The sequence below is a fragment of the Lepus europaeus genome, chromosome 17 (genome assembly GCF_033115175.1).
Source record: "Lepus europaeus isolate LE1 chromosome 17, mLepTim1.pri, whole genome shotgun sequence".
NCBI lineage: Eukaryota > Metazoa > Chordata > Mammalia > Lagomorpha > Leporidae > Lepus > Lepus europaeus.
In genome coordinates, this window is record NC_084843.1 from 57,633,931 (window position 1) to 57,654,018 (window position 20,088).

A 20,088-nucleotide genomic window follows, 5' to 3' on the forward strand; every position below is an offset into this window, starting at 1 on the left:
TGTTTCCCCCATTTTTAGAGAATACATGTTCACAGAAAATTCTGTAAGTGTGATGATTAGAATAATTTTTTTTATTAGACTTGGGCTCTACACCTGGCTCAATATTTTCAAGAGATAAACATAACATTTATTCTATATGTTTGCTATGGGGATTAAATAGGATAATATAAAATAGATAACAGATAATATAAATATAATGCTTTTTAGTGTATCCCTGAACCCAATGTAAAGACTCAATAAATCTTAGCTTTTCTAAGGAGTTAGTAGTCTTCATCCCTTTGCATAATTTGGTTCATAGTTGGGAATATTTCCTTAGAAGACCGTCTGTTTCCTAAATAAGAATTCTTAAGTCAATAAAGTTATTTAAGCATACTGTTAAAACTATGCTCCTCCCTACAGATTCCAGTTTACAGTTATCTGCAATCCTGGAAAATGCATGTCTACCTTTTCATTTATAGCATATATACACTATACACATACACAAGAACACATTTTTGTTTTGAATTTAAAAAATCACAACTTACTTTAGTATGTATCTTGGACTATAAATGATACTGAACTTGTGAAATGTCTCTTCATGTACCTGGCCCATTTTTCTTTTGGGGGAAGTGCTTTCCTTTCGTATTTGAATTTGAATTCCTCATTTACTAGAGGAGTTATCCTGTGTCCAATTTGTTACACACGCCACAGTCTTTTTATTTACTTTTTAATTGTATATTTTCTGTTATGCATAAATGTCACAGTTTTCAATGGCCAAATCAGTATTTTTCCACTGTGACTCCTATAGTGTGTTTAAATGTAGAAAGCTTTTAAATAGGAAAGACTGAATGATGTGTTAACCTTTCTCCCTCCCCCAACCCTCTAAGTAAGAATACAGGAGTAAAAATGTTATAAATGAACAGGAAAACGAGACAACAGGAGGTCTAATAGCAGTAAAGAGATGACAACACAATTTTGAAATATGCCCAGTAGAAACATGGTAACTGGTAACTGGGTAAAGCAAAGAAAACAGAAATGGTAACTTATAAATTGTGCTACAGACTCAGGAATTGGAAGTTTCAACAACTGTAAAGTCAGAAAATCCAATTAGCTCAGTTGGTACACAAAGACTCTGAAAATCAGAGGTATTTGAAAGGGTTGAACACAGGGTGCTTGATGGAAATTCCTTTGCCCTCCTGGAGAGGCTGAACTAAAGAGGTTCTGGAAGCTGAAACAGCTAATGGTAAGCATCAGAAACAAAGTAATCAAATGATGGTCTGTACAGTGAATAATGAGAATTCTAGCTTCCTTTTCCAGCATTGAGAACACTACCAAAACACAGACAATCAGGGTTACAACCTTTCTTGAAAGCCTAAAGGGTAAAAAAAAAAAAATATATATATATATATACTGACCATTGAGGTCTCCCTCTTGAAAGGTATCTACCTAATCACTTTTATGAATGGGCCTGTAAGCCAATAGTAAATTTTCCGTGTCACACTCATAAATGTGACTAACCACTGATGGTCACAAAAAGACAAAACAAACCTGGAAGAATAAAAAGGACTATAGAGGGGAAAAATTTTTCAAATTGTGTGTGTGCTTGTGCAGACACATTCAATTATCACTGTACTGTGAGAGATAAAAAATGGTGCAAGTATATCCTTTAAAATGAACTGGATGCTCCCTTTCTCAACCCCCAAGTAAAAGGTGATATTGCAGGGCCAGTGCTGTGGCGTAGCAAGTAAAGCTACCACCTGCAGTGCCGGCATCCCATATGGGTGCCGGTTCAAGTCCTGGCTGCTCCACTCCCAAGCCAGCTCTCTGCTGTGGCCTGGGAAAACAGTAGAAGATGGCCCAAGTTTTTGGGCCCCTGAACCCATGTGGGAGACCCAGATGAAGTTCCTGGCTCCTGACTTCAGATTGGCACAGCTCCAGCTGTTGCAGCCAAATGGGGAGTGAACCTGCAGATGAAGATCTCTCTCTCTCTCTTTCTGTCTCTCCTTCTCTGTGTAACTCTTTCAAATCAATCAATCAATCAATCAATAAGGTGATATCACTAAAAATGGCAGTATAGGAAATTCCAAAACCCCACCTCTCCACAAAAACAACAAAGAAGATGGCAGAGAGCAAACTTTTAGAATGTTGGATGCTAATCAAAAACTTATAAAACAACTATAAAAATGTTTAATGAAGAAAGCTGTTGAATTTTGCTGAGAGTACACTGTTATATTTTAAACTGTTTATAACATCCCACTACAGCTGTGTGACAGCCATGAAGACAGCAGCCTGCATTCTGGGGGCTTATCCCAAGGACTTGCCTATATTTTGCCTCGATCACTCTTAAGCAGTTTCCAGGGTGAGTGGCACTTGTTAAAAACATTTAAAAAAGCAATATATGAGCCATGGTACCCAGGGGCAAGAAGTACCAGTGCAAGCAACAAATTGAAACGCTTGGCAATGAAGAAGATGGGAAGGAGACACTTGCAGAATATGGGTTTTCAAACAGTGAGTGACAGAAGGCAGTGAGATGACATATTTTATAGGTAGGAAAGAAAAAACTATCAAAAAAGAATTCTGTATCACAGGAAAATGTGGGGCGGCGCTGTGGCATAGTGGGTAAAGCTGCCGCTGGCAGTGATGACATCCCATATGAGTTCAAGTCCTGGCTGCTTCACTTCCGATCCAGCTCTCTTCTGCTATGGCCCAGGAAAGCAGCAGAAGATGGACCAAGTGCTTGGGTCCCTGCACCCATGTGAAAGACCTGGAAGAAGCTACTGGCTCCTGGCTTCAGATTGGCCCAGCTCTGGCTGTTGTGGCTATTTGGGGAGTGAACCAGAAGATAGAAGACCTCTCTCTCTCTTCTCTGCCTCCCTGTAAATCTGCCTTTCAAATAAATAAATCTTGAAAAAGAAAAAAAAGAAAAAAAAAAAAAGGGAAAAAGTACTTAAAAAGGAAGGGCAAAATTAAGCCACTCTTAGATAAACAAAAACAGGGAGCTTACTATTACTAGAACTTCTCTGCAAGAAACGCCAAAGTATTTTAGGTTGAGGAAAGAATGCAATACAGTAAAAGAGTCACATAAAGACGGTGCTGATGCCACCGCCTGCAGTGCCGGCATCCCAAACAGGCGCCAGTTCAAGTCCTGGCTGCTCCACTTCCAATCTATCTCTCTGCTATGGCCTGGGAAAGCAGAAGATGGCCCAAACCCGCAGGCCCCTGCACCCACGTGGGAGACCCGGAAGAAATTTCTGGCTCCTGGCTTTGGATTAGTAAAGCTCCAGCCGTTGCGGCCAACTGGGGAGTGAACCAGCGGATGGAAGACCTCTCTCTCTCTGCCTCTCCTCTCTTTGTGTAACTCTGACTTTCAAGTAAAATAAATAAATCTTTAAAAAAAAAAAGTCACACAAAGAAATAAAGATTTCTGCTCAAGGTAGCTACACAGATATAAAAGCCAGTGTTATTTCATTTTTTATTTGTAACTCCTTTTCTACATGGTTAAAAGCAAATGCATAATATAATACCAATGTATGTGAATGGAAAACAATATAAAAAGATTTAAGTTCTAACAATAACAAAATAAAGGAGAGAGAGAGCTAAGAAAACAGTTTCTATATACTATTGAAGTTGAATAGTATTGATGCAAGCCAGGAAGCTATAAATTTAAGATGTTAATTGCAACTTCAAGGGCAAGCACTAACTAAAACGTATGCAAAAAAACAAATCAAAATGGAACACTAGAAAAAACAAAGAAAATGGCCCAAATGGGGGGATTAAGGAACAAAAAAAATAATAAAACCTACAAAAACCAAACATCAAAATGGCAGAAATGCTTCCTTATTAGTATTTACTTTAAAGGTTAATGGATTAAACTCCACAACCAAAAACAGACTGGCTGAATGCATTAAACATGATCTAACAGTACGTTAGATAAGTCATGCTTTAGATCCAAAATACAAACAGGTTAAAAGTGAAAGTTTGGGGGAAAATTCCATGTAAATGGTAACAAAAGAAAAGGTAGACTGACTACTAATAACAGACTAGATGATATCAGACAAAATTGTTGGAAAAGACAAAGACATATACTTTAAAAGGGTCAATTCATCAAGAAAATATGATTAAAAACTTAAGTACTTTCAAAACAAAGTTCTGAAAATATATGAAGCAAAAACTGACAGAACTGAAGGAGGAAACAGGAAGTCCTACAATAGCAGTGCTTTTCATAACCCACTTTTTTTTTTTTTTTTTTAATTTGACAGGCAGAGTGGATAGTGAGAGAGACAGAGAGAGAGAAAGGTCTTCCTTTTTGCCGTTGGTTCACCCTCCAATGGCCACTGCGGCCGGCGTATCGCGCTGATCCAAAGCCAGGAGCCAGGTACTTCTCCTGGTCTCCCATGCGGGTGCAGGGCCCAAGCACTTGGGCCATCCTCCACTGCCTTCCCGGGCCATAGCAGAGAGCTGGCCTGGAAGAGGGGCAACCGGGATAGAATCTGGCGCCCCAACCGGGACTAGAACCCGGTGTGCCGGCGCCACAGGTGGAGGATTAGCCTGTTAAGCCACGGTGCCGGCCCATAACCCACTTTAAATAATGGACAGAATAACCAGCAAAAAGATCAACAAAGAAAGGGATCTTGAAACAACAAATACTGTAAGTCTACAAGGCCTAACAGATATGTTTAAGATACTCTATCCAATAAGAATACCTGTTCTTAAGCACACATGGAACATTTTTAATGAGACTTAACATGAATTTTAAAAGATTACAATCACTAAAAAAAAAATCTCGATCACAATGGAATGAAGCTAGAAATCAATCATAGAAGGAAATCTGGACAATTCACAAATACATGAAATATGTGTTTCTGTCTTTCCCCCTCTCTGTAACTCTTTCAAATAAATAAATAAATCTTTAACCATAGTATCAGTGATAATTCTGGTACTGTTAGGCAGTAAATGTGTAAGTCTGGAACATTCTGTCAAACCAAATACACTGTGGTACCAAGGAATTACTGAGTTTCTAAAAGACTCAGGCACCAACTTAAGGTGTTCTCCCTGGACAAACACAGGACAATATGAGCATCAATAAAGACATTATTTACAAGGACTGAAAACCATCAAATAAGTTTAAATCTATGAAAACATGATATTTGGAAGTACAAGCAAAATAATCATTGGAGGATGCTAATAAACTGAGTCCTTAGAAAAATCACCACACAACATGAATTATACTACTAAGGAGCCAAACAGTGTGGGGTCATTTCTCTATACTTAAGTATTCAGACAATGAAAACAAAATTACAATCAGAGTAGCATCATTTTGCAACCCTCAATGAAACAATGAGTCCTGAGCATCAATGACTGTTCATATCGTAGCCAGCCTCCTGGGAGAATGATTTAACACATTAAGGATTTAATAACCAGTGTAGATACTGTATTCAAATTTTTTCAACTCAGAATTTATCCATTTCTCTTATAGTCTCTAAATCTAAGGAGTCATCAAACATTTTCTATAAAGGGCCAGATGGTAAATATTTTAAACTTTGTTGCTAATGAGGTCTCTATTATAGCTACTGAACTTTGCCTCTACTATTGTAGCTCAAAAGTACCCATGGACAACTGGTAAATCAATGAGCATGACTTTATTTACAAAAATATGTGATTAATTAATTTTGTTCATTTGCAATGTGTTGATTGATAAGCATTACTGCATCTGAAAACTCCAACTCTAAAAGTTCATAATTTTTCAGACTGTAATAAAGCAGATCTCTGAATAAAATGTTGGAAATTCACTAATAACTTTTCTTCACTAAGTTAACGTGACACATTTATAAATATACAGAAGTAATTTAGATGGTTGCACATTTTACCTTATCAGAAAACCAAATAAGCCTGGAATCTTCATAATATCTAAACATGCCATATTTAGGATCCAGTAATTCCCTCATGATGAGCAAGAAAAATTCTTTGCGTACCCCTCCTGCATCAACAGCATCTTCTCCAACAAATATAACCTAAAATTGCATAATACAAATATGGATTAGTCAATAGGAAATCCAAGTACATTCTGAAGACACTATAACATCTCACTTATTATTACTAAGAAATATCCCGCAATTCACAGACATTTTAAGTTTCAAAGATATACTAAATAGAAATAGAAAAAATTTAACATAGTATCTAAACAAAAGTAACAATTATACAACACAGGAGATGCCAAGTTACCTTGAGTGGCTTTTTGTAATCTATGTTCTTTGTTTTCCTAAGAACTTCCATTGCATCTCCTACAATGTTTTCTCTACGCACCACGAGAATTAAGCAGGGATTCACAGATTCAATAACTGGGAGAAAAAGAGAGGAGACATTCTGTCTGTGGGCCTGGTCAATAGCCATCTACAAAACAAAAGATTAAAATTTTAAAAGCAATGCCACAAAGAAGTTACTGTGACTGGATAAACTAACCTATTAGTTATAAGCACATTAATTCCTGTAAGAATTCCTACACTACTGACGTTCACACAGTACTTAACACAGTATCTAATACATAAGAACTTAATAAACTGAGTATAAAGTGTATTCTTTGGTTTTGTTTCGTATTAATGTATGACATCATTAAAGTAAGTAGGCAAAGAACTATACAACACTGTACTGAGAAATCTGAACACTATTTTTTCTTTAAAAAATTTTAACTTGAGGGGTAGGGAGGGAGGGAGAGTGAGGGGAAAAAACAAAACACTATAAAACAAACCTTTAAAGAAAGTTAAGGAACAACCAGGCTAAGGAAGCATTTTACAGAAATTGATCTAGGGCCGGCGCCGTGGCTTAACAGGCTAATCCTCTGCCTTGCGGTGCCGGCACACCGGGTTCTAGTCCCGGTTGGGACGCCGGATTCTATCCCGGTTGCCCCTCTTCCAGGCCAGCTCTCTGCTATGGCCCGGGAAGGCAGTGGAGGATGGCCCAAGTGCTTGGGCCCTGCACCCGCATGGGAAACCAGGAGAAGCACCTGGCTCCTGGCTTTGGATCAGCGCAATGCACTGGCCGCAGCAGCCATTGGAGGGTGAACCAACGGCAAAAAGGAAGACCTTTCTCTCTGTCTCTCTCTCTCTCTTTATCTACTCTGCCTGTCAAAAAAAAAAAAAAAAAAAAAGAAAGAAAGAAAGAAATTAATCTAGTACAGTGATTACCACTTGTGCTCACAAACCAAACACTGGCTTGTCCACTTAAAGCCTTTGTTCTTTTCCTATGGCTTTCTTGTGTTCTTGTGCTAAAATGAAATATCCCATATAAAAGCACCAATTATTAACACATCATTTTAACAAAGACCTCAAAAAAACTAGTTGTGAGCTTTTAGCACAGAAAACTACAAGAATAGTTATTTCTTCTGTTGGTATACATGGAAATAAGCACATTTCTGTAATTTCCTGTTATTAAAATGTTTGGAGGCAGTGGGTATTGTGGGGCAGCAGGTTAAATTACTGCTTGGGATGCCCACACCCCATATTGTTGTGTCAGTTTGATTTCCAGCTATTCCACTTCCAATCTAGCTCCCTGCTAATGTGCCTAGCAAGTAGCAGATGGTGGCTCAAGCTTGACTCCCTGCCACCTATGTGGGAGACCAAGATGAATTCCTGGCTCCTGGCTTTGGCATGGTGCAGCCACAGCTCGCTGTTACAGCCATTTGAGGAGTGAACCAGTGTTTGGAAGACAGTACTCACACGATGCTCTTTCTTCCTCTGCACCACTTCTCCCCTCATCCCTATTATTCTCCCTTTAAAATAAATCAATCTTTTAAAGCAAACCTACCATAATCCTTCAAAGTCAAAATATGAACTAGTTTTAAAAAAAATCACTGTAACTGAAAAAATGTTCAACATAAAATGTGAGAAAGATGGGAAGAGGAGAAAGGAATAGGAGATAATGACAAACATGCTACCACTAAAACTTTTTTCAAGAAAACTTCATATCCTCTTAGCAAAAGATCACTTCCTACTTTAACATCACCTCTGTTATGGCTACTTCCACCAGATTTTGAAACAATTCAAGATTTTATCAAGTAAAAATGTTAAACTGTTATACAGACTGCTTATTTATACAATCAAAGAGTTTTATAGCATTTTAAAAGATACAAATGGTTAGAGATTTAATAATTCTACTTTTGGGGCCAGCACTGTGGCGTAGTAGGTAAAGTTGCTGCTGCCTGTTGACACTGGCAATGCTGACGATTCGTGTCTTGGCTGCTCTACTTCTGATCCAGCTCCCTGTTAATGGCCTGGGAAAAGCAGTGGAGGACAGCCCAAGTGCTTGGGCCCCTGTCACCCACGTGAGAGATCGGGATAAAGCTCCTGGCTTCCCTTGGCCTTTGAAGCAGCAAGGGGAAAGAACCAATGGATGGAAGATGGATCTCTTTCTCTTCCTCTCTGTAACTCTTTCAAATAAATAAATAAATAAATCTTTTTTTAAAAAAGGAATTCTATTTCACTGAAGCTCTTTTTTTATAAGAAGCTCCTTTTTTTTAAAGCAGCCTTTATAAGAACATCTGAGGACACTTCAAAATTTATTTAAGTGTAAAAACATTAAAATTCATTTATAGTTTTTTTAAAAAACACATTTCTATGAATTTCTGGAAGTATCCTTGTACATGTCACAGCATGCAGCAGTCTTCTGATAGCTTCCGAAGGTATTTTGCAAGACACTACAATGATACAAAATGCCCCCAAATATTAATGCTTATAGGCAAATTTCAATTATCTGCTTTTTAAGAACATCACAGTAACAATTTACAAGATCACTCTCAAATCAGATTAGTATTATACAATATTTTACCTGCATCTGTAAGACTGCATCTGTCTGTAACAGAGTAGTTTTTGCTTGGGCATCAAATACAAATGGATATGTGCAGATTGTTACAGGGATATCTGCCAACTGGAAATAAAAAATTAATTTATTAGTACAAGTTGATTTGTGACATTTATTGTGGGTGGAGTCATTTTTATAAAGCTGATCATATTAATTCATTCAATTATGTGTGGTTCAGGAATTATAAATGAAACATACTGTTTGAGCAAACTCTATTCCTTCATTTAACAGATATTTCTTAAGTACCATTAGGATGCCAGGATTATTATCAGTCCAATAATCTGCTCATTCACTTAACATTCAAAAGAAGCATCATTAGTATTATTATGTTAGCTTTTAAAGTTAGGAGAACTGATTTACTATTACCATTATCAGATATTAGACATGTTATAGACACCTATTTATCCTAGCAGGTAAGGTAGTGCTTGACTGCCAAAGTATTTTAACAGTTAAAATATAAAGAATTATTATTTGCCAGTCAGACTTGCTTGCTGTCAGAGAGTGTCCTACCATCTATACAACAAGGTAGTATTTTTGTGCTAGTCCCGACACAATGCCCATGCCATGTAAAGGCTTACCATGAAGAATACAGTAGGAAACACTTCACCTCTTTTTAAGTGATTAAAAATTTAGTTATGTTGAGTCTGAATTTGCATTTCTATATATTACCAAGCCTAACTTTTTCTTTGTTTTGCCCTTGCAGGAAGTGTATATGGCATAAAGTCCTGACCTTGCTCTCCATAAATAGTCTTTTCTCCATGCTAACATGCCCAGTTTTTCTAGCCATTCTGAAAATATGATTTTTAAGTCTTCTCTAGCCTGTCTTCTTTTCTATATATTTCAAGTCCCTCTTAACTTTGGCAAAAAATAACAACAACAAAAAAAAAAGTAATCTAACACTGCCCAATAACCATCGACTTTGTCCTTAATATATAAGACAGCATGCCGAGTTACATGCGCCTAATAGTAAATTATCACTCTTCCTGTGTTTTCCATGTGACAAAGCCAACCCTCATCCTGTATCTGTGTGACTACCTAGTACTGGTCATAAAAAATAATTTTAATTCTCTGAAAATTTAGAAGATTTAGATTATTTCCAAAGTGCACTTAAACTTCACAAACCTTACATTTTCATAATCTTATGTGTTACTTCTATTTGTGAATGATGAGGCAAACAATCTTAGACCTACAATGTAAAGACATCTCAAAAATGTTTCTCTGTTTCAAGTGCTAAGAAAAGCATACCAAGTAATACAAACAAAAAGCAAAGCCAAAGCAGACTCTAACAATTGCTAAAAGATAAAAGAAATGTTTCCAAATGTTAAAAGGGTATTTAAGGGCTGCTGACTACTTAAGCCAAATGCCAGAACTTTATATATATATATATATATATATATATATATGAGTACAAAAATGAGAAAGATGATTAATACTCAAGAGTTTAACTTTGTAACTATTTTTAGTAGCAATTATTAGCTTTAAGAAAAGTCAATAGGCATTTATCAAATTTTAAAATAAAAGTTTGCCTTTTTATATTCTGAGGACACATTACATTTGATACTGGAAGACTAAAGGAGCATACTAAAGGAACTATTTTAAATCAATTATTGCTGAAATACATAAATGAGGTATAATGTTTAACTAATACAGGTTTTACTTTTCTTAAGAAAATCCTTCTAAAATTTTTAGGGATTCAATTTAAAAAGCGACAATGAGGGGCTGGTGCTCTGGTGTAGCAGATAAAGTCTCCACCTTCAGCGCTGGCATCCCATGTGGGCAATGGTTCAAGTGTGGGCTGCTCCACTTCTGATTCAGCTCCCTGCTAATGCGCCTGAGAAAGCAGTGGAGGATGGCCCAAGTCCTTAGGAGACTCAGAAGAAGCTCCTGGCTCCTGCTTTCGGTTCTGGCCCAGGCTTGGCCATTGCGAACTTTTGGGGACTGAACCAGTGGATGGAAGATACCTTCCCATGCCCCCCTTTCTGGCTCTTTCAAGTGACTAATTTTTTTTTTTTTTTTAAAGAGAGACAGACAGACAGACAGACAATGAACATATACCTATACACTTTTTAAAAACTTCACCCAGAAGGAACCTCCTATACACATTTTTAAAGACTACACCCAGGAGGAACTTTCAGCTTTCCTATCACATAGGAAACAACAGTGTATCTTTCTCTGAACATGAAACTTCATTACACCAAACTTACCTCAGTTAATCCATGGTTGACATCCTAAGACAGCAGTGCAGAACGCAATAATGAGGAAAGAGCAATGTTAGTGTTCAAATTTAACTATTTCTATTCAAAGTAGCATTTTATAAATTTGCTACAGAACACTGAATTAATGAGGTAGAAAATACATCAACAATAAAACTTACCCTTTCTACATGTACCTTACATATCTATTAATGTATCACCTACTTTGTGATCATACAATTAGAGATTTTGAACATAATGAAATTTAGTTCCAGTAACTAAGTGTTGCAATTTACATAATTCAGTTAAATTAGGGAAACTAATCGTAAACCTGACTTGGTTCTGAAGAAATACTTCTATGGTTCAGTTTCTCCACCTAGAAAATGGAGGAACTATTCCTCAGACTTTATGATTTGCTTTACGTTAACAAAGTGTTTACAGAAGTTTAAAATGCTTATGGCAACAAAATGAGGAAAAGTAAAGATATATATTGGACATGTTTGACAGAAATTAACTAGTAAACAAATCATGAGATATCTTAAATTAAGCATTTCTTTAAAAAATGAATTAACTTAAAATAGAAAACACAAGACAACCAGTAAGTAGAAAAAATAAAGATATAATTATGGAAGAAACGATAGTGGAAACTATAATAGGAGTTTACCACTGCATTGAACAAAAATGTGCACTTTCTTTCATAATGCTTTCACACATGCTCAGGGTACAGACTTTTGTAAAGCACTAAATCTTCAAAAATATGCCTTGTGTAGTGAGAAATTAATCTTATCCAAAGACAGGGTACTGTTCTTGGCTACTGAGAAGTGAGCTATAGGCCTTTGGAATGTCATGGCTAAGAGCAGTGTTTTTGCCTGCCTGGGGATTTAGCCACTGGACAAATCACAAAAGTGATTTATGATGCAGGCCTAGACCATGTGGCAGTTCTGCCTCCACAGAGCTGAGGGAGAAAAAAAGTCAGCCACACAAGCAAGATGTGACTGGGCCCTAACAAAAACTCTGGCACCAAGGTTTGGGGTGAGATTCTTTGGCTGACAGTACTCTCTTAGTATTGTCACACATCTACTCCAAGGAAGTAACTCATCCATAACTCCATACAGAAAGGACTACAGATGCACTCTGCTTTGGTACCTTTCCTAGACTCTGCTCTATTGCTCTTCCTTTGATTTTATCTGTATATTTTCTCTATAATAAACTATAATCATCAATATAATAATTTTCTGTAAGATCTGTGAGGCTGAGTAACAATCAATCAAACCTGAGGAAAGTTTGGGGAACCCTCCAAAATTTGCAACTGGTATCAGAAGTACAGGCATGGGTTTGACCCTGGGAGGCAGTGGTGACGGTTCTAGTTACTGGGTTCCTGCTACTCTTACAGGAGATCCAGATTGTGATCCTGGCTTTTAGCTCTGGCCTGGCCTGGCTTGGTGTGCACTTAGGTAGTGAACCAGTGGAATGGAGTGTGCTCACTTTGCCTCTCAAGTAGATGAAAGACAAATTTTTAAAGAGTAAGTGTAATACTATGTAGACTATTCTTAATCTGTAGTTGGCTAAATTCTCATATGCCTTTGGAAATATCACTGGAGGCTTTACAACATTACCAAGTCTTAGGGTTTTCTCACTTAATATGCTAAATAAAGCCAAAGTAGCATAAGTATAAAGAAAACATGACTACAAATTCTAAGAAAAAAATTACTGGTAGAACTTTCTTTAAAAAAAAAAAAATTTGAGGACTAAACTATTACTACATAAGTATTCTCAGGGCAGATAGTAAGTGATAGTGTCTAAAGATTGCTCAGGAAAAAAAAAAAAAAAGCCTTAAAGATTACATACACATGGTTCAATTGGAAGGCAATTTGAAAGAAACATTTGAAATCCTTTTGTAGTGTATCAGTGTATCTTAAAAAGACTAACTTTTTAAAGCAGTTTTACAGTACACAGCAAAATTGAGATAGGTACAGAGATTTCCTAAAGCAAAGATGAACTCTTCTGGGAAATACAAAGATGCAAGGAAGCACTAATGTACTTCAGGTAGAGTTTTAACCCAGAGAAGCTGAATTATGGTAATATTTCCACTAGTATACTCAGCTCTTACAACTACCTATCTTCCTATGAATATTTTGCTAGTAAACATGTCATGTTGCCAGTTTGGCAGCCAAAAAGCCTACAAGTTAATTCCCTAAGACAAATATGGTGATGATTTATATACATAGCACAACTGAGTAAGATTTATAACTTATAAATGTACATATGCAAATATATAATACCAAAGACTAAAATTCTCACCAATTTTTCACAGTATCTTTATTAGTGCCTATTTGTATCTGATATGTCTCACTTAAGTATATACAGTTCGTAAAAATATGCATATGAATTTAAAAAACATTTATCTTGAATTTCATTGTAATTCAAACAGGACAGACCCAGGACAGGCCTTTTCTATGCTTTCTTCTGAGATACACACTGATGATACATATGAGTTATTAGAAGTAATAAGAAAGGGAAAAAAGCAAATGTTGGGAACAAATGTTGGTAGTCACCCGTAAATACAAAGATGCTGGTAATTATCACTAAATTTTTGTAATGAACACTTCAGAGCAAAGTTAAAGGATGGTAAGGAAATGTTCAACTGAGAAAAGGACCTAGAAAATAGTGAAAAATCATAAACTTGCAGAAGAGAAAGAGAGAGAGGAAAAGGGAAGAGGAGAAAGAAAATATATCTTATTTTGCGAAGAGATGACAGTAGAGAGAGAAAAAGAAAAAGTGAAGTAGTCTGAATAAAAAGAACAGTTTCATAGTCAAGATCAAAGTCTTGGGGGAAAAAAGCCAGAAGACTATACAGCAACCGGCAGGAACACAGATGACTTAACAAGAAAACACAAATCAAGAAAGAGGTGAAAAAGAACTGGAGAAAACATGCTGTAATTCAGTTATTATTTTCTACCAAAGAATATTTTAAACTTTCACACTGATCTTTGAATTCCATTTTCCACAAACTTTCAAGTTTCCTCATATGTATGTATTTATACATACACACACCTCATATATGTGGTATGTATATATATTTGCACATGTATACAACTATATACATACACACACTCATTTCACAGTATGTCCTTAAGGCAGATTCTTTTGAACCTTACTTAATAGGGTCAACATGATGGTCAACCCACTAATAAAGCCAGTAAGAATCTTATCCCTCCAGCCCCAGAGGTATATTAGAACAAACCAAATCATGAGTTCTGAATTCTGATTTCTAGAATATGGTATTAAAGCAACTTCACAAATTAAATAAAGAATAAGCTTCCGCTGCCACAACCATCTGTTCATTATTACTCTGTGTATAAATGGAAAGGGAAAACACGTGGTTGAAAGAGTAAAGTAATAGGGGGCCAGCACTGTGGCGTAGCGGGTAAAGCTGCCGCCTGCAGTGCCGGCATCCCATATGGGCGCCGGTTTGAGATCCACTTCCAATCCAGCTCTCTGCTATGGCCTGGGAAAGCAGTAGAAGACGGCCCAAGCCTTTGTGCCCCTGCACCGCATGGGAGACCCAGAAGATGCTCCTGGCTCTGGATCAGCACAGCTCCAGCCATTGCAGACAATTGAGGAGTGAACCAGCGGATGGAAGACCTCTCTCTGTCTGCCTCTCCTTCTCTCTCTGTATAACTCTTTCAAAGTAAATAAATAAATCTTGAAAAAAAACAGAGTAAAGTAATAGGAGGCAACTCTCAATACAGAAACCATATATTTGAGAACAGAGAGAATGAGGCAAAGAGGAAAACTAAGAAATAGGTAGTCCTCTACTGCCTCACTTATGAGAAAACAGTGGCAGAGAAACAACATCCTTTGGAAATTCAGTTCGATAATACCACGGCTATATACTAAGATGAGTTTAGATGACAGCACTATCGAATTTATTTATTTTTAACATTTTTACTTATCTTTCATTTTATTTTCAAAGGCAAAGAATGAGAGACAAAGATCTTCTATCTGCTGGTTTATCCCCTAAAATGCACACTGTTTCTCAAACTAATTTTTAGATCCCCAGGGTATGTATTCTTTGAGAGTCTGTAAGTATCCAGAGAATTTTAAATTTAGCATTTTTACATCAAAAATTAAAAAGATTTTGGGGTCAGTGCTGTGGCATAGTGGGCTAAGCCCCTGCATGCAGCATGAACATCCCATATGGGTGCCAGTTCTAGTCCCAGGCTGCTCCTCTTCCAATTCATCTCTCTGCTATGGGCTGGGAAAGCAGTTTAAGATGGTCCAAGTGCTTGGGCTATGCATCTGTGTGGGAGATCTGGAAGAAGCTCCGAGCTGGCCCAGGTCCGGCCATTGCAGCCATTTGGGGAGTAAACCAGTAGATGGATGACCTTTCTCTCTGTTTCACCCTCTGTCTGTAACTCTACCTCTCAAATAAATAAATAAAATCTAAGAATTATTTTTTTTAAATATCCTAAAATCAGGGTAACTCATTCATAACCCCAGTTTTATTGTGAAACTCCAATGCCAATATGAACTACCTGGCACCAAACAGGATCTCCGCAATTAACTAAGAATTAACACTTAGATGACATGCTCAATAAGTGAGGCCAAAAGACATCTCAGGGGTAGGTCTTAACCACTAAGTTAAGACACCTGTGTCCCATGTGGAAGTGCCTGGGTTCAGGTACTTGCTCTGGTCATGACTCCAGCTTCCTGTAATACAGACCCTGGAAGGCAGGGTGATCACTTAAGTAACTGAGTTCCTGTCATCCAAGTGGGAAATCTAGATTGAGTTCCCAGTTCCAGGCTTGGGCTCCACTCAGCCCTGGCTGTTATGTGCATTTGGGCAGTCATCAGTGGATAGGAGCATGCTGTCTCTCTCTGCCTTTCAAACAAATACATGAAGAAATAAATTAAAAAAAAAAAAAAACACCCATGCAGATGTTTTATTATAATGCAGACAGAAAAAGACAGCAAGAGACAAAGTTATCAGATGTCTCAAAATAGAGCTACTATCAATCTTACAACTCGTGCCAAGAGAGCCAATAATCATGGTTACCATTTTCATTACTTAACTGTGTGGCAGGAACTATCCTAAGTACTTCATATACAGCATATCAGTTAATCTCCCAGTAACTGTATAAGGCAGGTATCATGGTCTTAATTTATAGGAAAGCAAACGAAATTTCAAGGAATGATCTTCCCAAGGATGTTTATGAAATGCTAAGGTAGGATTTGACCCAAGCACTCTTATGTCACACTACTCTCATACTGTGTAATCTAGATGGTGAGCTGGGATTCCGTCGGAACATAATCATCTTTCAGACTAAACACTAACTTGATTTCAAATTGGTAATATTATCATTATAAATGTTGTACTTCTTTAAAGATTTAAACACTAGTAGTTTAGAACTAGTTTAATGTACATATACATTTACTTTCTAGAATGTATTTGTTTATTTGAAAGGAGTGAGAGAGAGAGACACTTCTCATCTGCAAGATCAGACCCAAAATACCTGCAACAGCTGGGGCTGTGGACGCAGAAGCCTGGAACTCAGTCTGTGTCTCTCACGTGGGAGGCAGGGGCCCAACTACTTGAGCCATTATCTGTTGTCTCCCAGGATACATGATACCCATCAGCAGTGGATTAGAAGTGGAGCCTAGATTCAAACCCAGGCACTCTGACATGGGATGCAGGCATCCCAAGCAGCACATTAACCACTGAGCCAAACAACTGCCTCTGTGTATTTATTTCTATAATTATAAAAACAAGTAAGTGAATGCTGGACTTGCTAAGAAATTGTCTTGGGCTGGCGCCATGGCTCAATAGGCTAATCCTCCACCTTGCAGCGCCGGCACACCGGGTTCTAGTCCCAGTCAGGGCACCGGATTCTGTCCCGGTTGCCCCTCTTCCAGGCCAGCTCTCTGCTGTGGCCAGGGAGTGCAGTGGAGGATGGCCCAAGTGCTTGGGCCCTGCACCCCATGGGAGACCAGGAGAAGCACCTGGCTCCTGCCATCGGATCAGCGCAGTGCGCAGGCCGCAGCAGCCATTGGAGGGTGAACCAACGGTAAAGGAAGACCTTTCTCTCTGTCTCTCTCTCTCACTGTCCACTCTGCCTGCCAAAAAAAAAAAAAAAAGAAAAGAAGAAATTGTCTTTTCCTCTCAAATATATAGAAAAATTTAATTGTTCTTTAAAAAGGGTGCATTTATCATTTTAATTTCAAAAATACTGCTCAAAGATTGTAGGTGGTATATCAAGGTTTTTATGAAAGTTTTAGGATAAACAAAGCTTATTTTCTGAAGCACTAAGTTTCCAGAAAAATGCAAAATATGCATATATTCAAAGACAGCTTACAAGCCTACAGTCAAGTATTATTGAGGAAGGGTTAAAACCCTCAAGAAAGATTTTTTTCCTGCCCTTATAGTTGCTCTGGGAGAAGAATTTGAGAAGCTTTGCCAAGGTCAGAGATTTAGTTCAAACAGGGAAAGGAAAATTAAATATTTAAAAATTCCCTGAGGTCAATTATTTCTTTTCTTTGTTAAAAAAACATCCCTTGGGGTGGGGATTGTAGTGCAATGGGTTAAGCCACTGCTTACGACACCCACATCCCTGATTAGACTGCTGATTCAAGTCCCAGATACTTAGCTTCTGAGCCAAATTACTGATAATACACCTGGTAGGCAGCAGCAGATGGCCCAAGTATTAAGGTTCCTGTCACCCGCATGGGTCACCCAGATCAAGTTCCTGGCTTCAGCCTGATCTAGGCCCAGCTGTTGCAGACAGAAGGTATTTCTTTCTCTCTCTCTGGCACTATGCCTTTCAAATAACAAGTCTTGAAAAACTAAACAAGGGTCCAGTGTTGTGGCAAAGTGGATTAACCCAACACCTGCAATGCCAACATCCCACATGGGCACCAGTTCGTGTCCCGGTTGTTCCACTTGTGATCCAGCTCCATACTTATGACCTGGGAAAAGCAGTGGAAGATGGCCCAATTGTTTGGGCCCCTGCTGTGTGTGTGTTGTGTGTATGTGTGTGTCCAGATAAGCTCCTGGCTTCAGCTGGCTCAGCCCTGGTCATTTCAGCCACCTGAGAAGTGAACCAACAGAGAGAAAACTGATCTTTCTCTCCTTCTCTCGCTATAGCTCTTTCAAGTAGCTCTTTCAAATAATTAAATCGATCTTTAAAAACAAAATAAACACACATACAGACAAACTACCCTTGGCTTCAACTACCACTCCACCATTTTGCTCCTACTCAATTTCAATACTTTTAAGTACTATCAACAGATGTTTCCTCACCTTCAAATTTCTTTTTAGCAAAACATCTCAACCTTGAAGTAGCATTATGAAGGTTAGCAATAGAGCCTGGCATGGTGGTGCAGCTGGTAAACAGCCAGTATCCCACATGAGCTCTAGTTTGAGCCCCACTTGCTCTACTTACCATTCAGCTCCTTGCTAATGCACCTGGGAAAGCAGTGAAGGACGGCCCTGCGACCCATGTGGGAGACCTGGATGAAGTTTCAGGTTCCTGACTTCAGCCTAGTCCAGTCCTGGTTGTTGCGGCCACTTGGGGAAATGCTTCATCAGATGGAAGCTATCTCTCTCTCTCTAACTCTGCCTTTCAAGTAAATAATCTTTGAGGTAAAAAAGGTCACTAAAACATTCTTGAACTTGAAGTAACCAATTTTATCTTTCTCTTCAGCAGGGTAATATAGTCTCTCCACCTTTTTACTTTGGTTTCCATAACACTCTCGAACTTTTCCTTCTACACTTCACTTTGCCACCTCTGGCTAAATCTTCTTTGTGGATTTCCCTCCTTTCTTCACTTAAAATCCAATCCATCAATGATTCCTGTCCCTTTTATTCCCCAGAGGTGCTCAAGTCCCTTTCCTTCTTCTACCTGCACAACTACTATTCTAGTCAAACCCAGCATTTTCTCTCCCCTAATCTACCACTAAAACAGCCTTTTCACTGCCTCCCTCTTTCATTTTTGTCCCATTCCCCACACATTGTTCACACAGACAACAAAATAATTACTCAAAAATATCAATTATATATCCTTTTGCTTATAACTTACCAAGGACTAACTGCAACACTACAGAGAAAATCTAAACTTCTAATCCTAATTTGCTAAATTCTCCATCCTCTAGATCCCACACATTTCTGATTCTTCCCCAAAATTCTCCCCATTCCCGTATTTTAGTCATAATGGTCTCTTTCTGTCCTTCAAAGATGTCTACTTTATTATTCTCACCTAAGACATTTATTTAATGTTCATTTTTTCTTGAAATTCTTTTCTGCTCTGATCTTACAGAGCTGTTCCTTGTTATTCAGATTACCACTCACACCTCACCAGACAAGTCTTTTCTGATTACACAACCTCAAGAAACCAGTCTTTACAACAGTCCCTCATTTTAATTCTCTATATAGTACATATTGTTAGTTGGCATTTTTTTGCTTTGAGTACTGTTAATCTTGCCTACTAGATTACAAATTCCATAATAAAGAAGGCCCTTATCTGTCTGATTCACCACCATATCTCCAATACCTACATTAGTGTCTATTACACAGCATATTCTCAGTGTTTATTTTATGAGCAAACATGTGGAATGACAGTAAACTTGACCTAGCTTCCCATCATCTAGCCCCCTACTCCAGAGAAAAATTAATAGGTCTTTCTTAGTCCAGACACAAACACCAGAGGAAGGAAAAAAATGTTTTGCAAGTGATGTGATTCCTGCAGTTAAGAATACACTAAAAATTGTATGCATTAACCAACAAGTTGCTACTCAAAAACTACTGCAGCAAAATACGAAATACGTCTCCTAGAAACACTGCAGACACCATCAGAAGTCTTGATAAATAAACAGACTGCCTACCCACAAGAAGCTTACAGCTGGTGCCTAGCAAGCAATGAAAAGTTATGTTCCATAACCACCAACACACGTATTAAATTACCTGCTTTGGGAGTAGAAAAGCTGGCCTCAAGTTTATTAAAATGAACAGCAAATAAGAGTATTTCACTATTTTATATCTAGCTATGGTACATCCATTTCTATATAA

The 20,088-nt window shown here is 37.9% G+C and overlaps 1 protein-coding gene across 3 annotated transcripts in view; it reads right to left on the reverse strand.

The window, feature by feature from the left end:
- Positions 1 to 20,088, reverse strand: part of HERC4 (HECT and RLD domain containing E3 ubiquitin protein ligase 4) — a 166,547-nt gene that overhangs the window by 19,264 nt on the left and 127,195 nt on the right. For 2 of the 3 annotated variants that reach the window (XM_062214038.1, XM_062214036.1), the window contains 4 exons: positions 11,037 to 11,060; positions 8,800 to 8,898; positions 6,202 to 6,369; positions 5,847 to 5,990 (listed from right to left, as the gene is read on the reverse strand). In XM_062214038.1, the coding sequence (XP_062070022.1) occupies positions 5,847 to 5,990; positions 6,202 to 6,369; positions 8,800 to 8,898; positions 11,037 to 11,060 (435 nt within the window). The remainder of the gene's footprint in view (positions 1 to 5,846; positions 5,991 to 6,201; positions 6,370 to 8,799; positions 8,899 to 11,036; positions 11,061 to 20,088) is intronic. The other variant, XM_062214037.1, reaches the window with a different exon arrangement.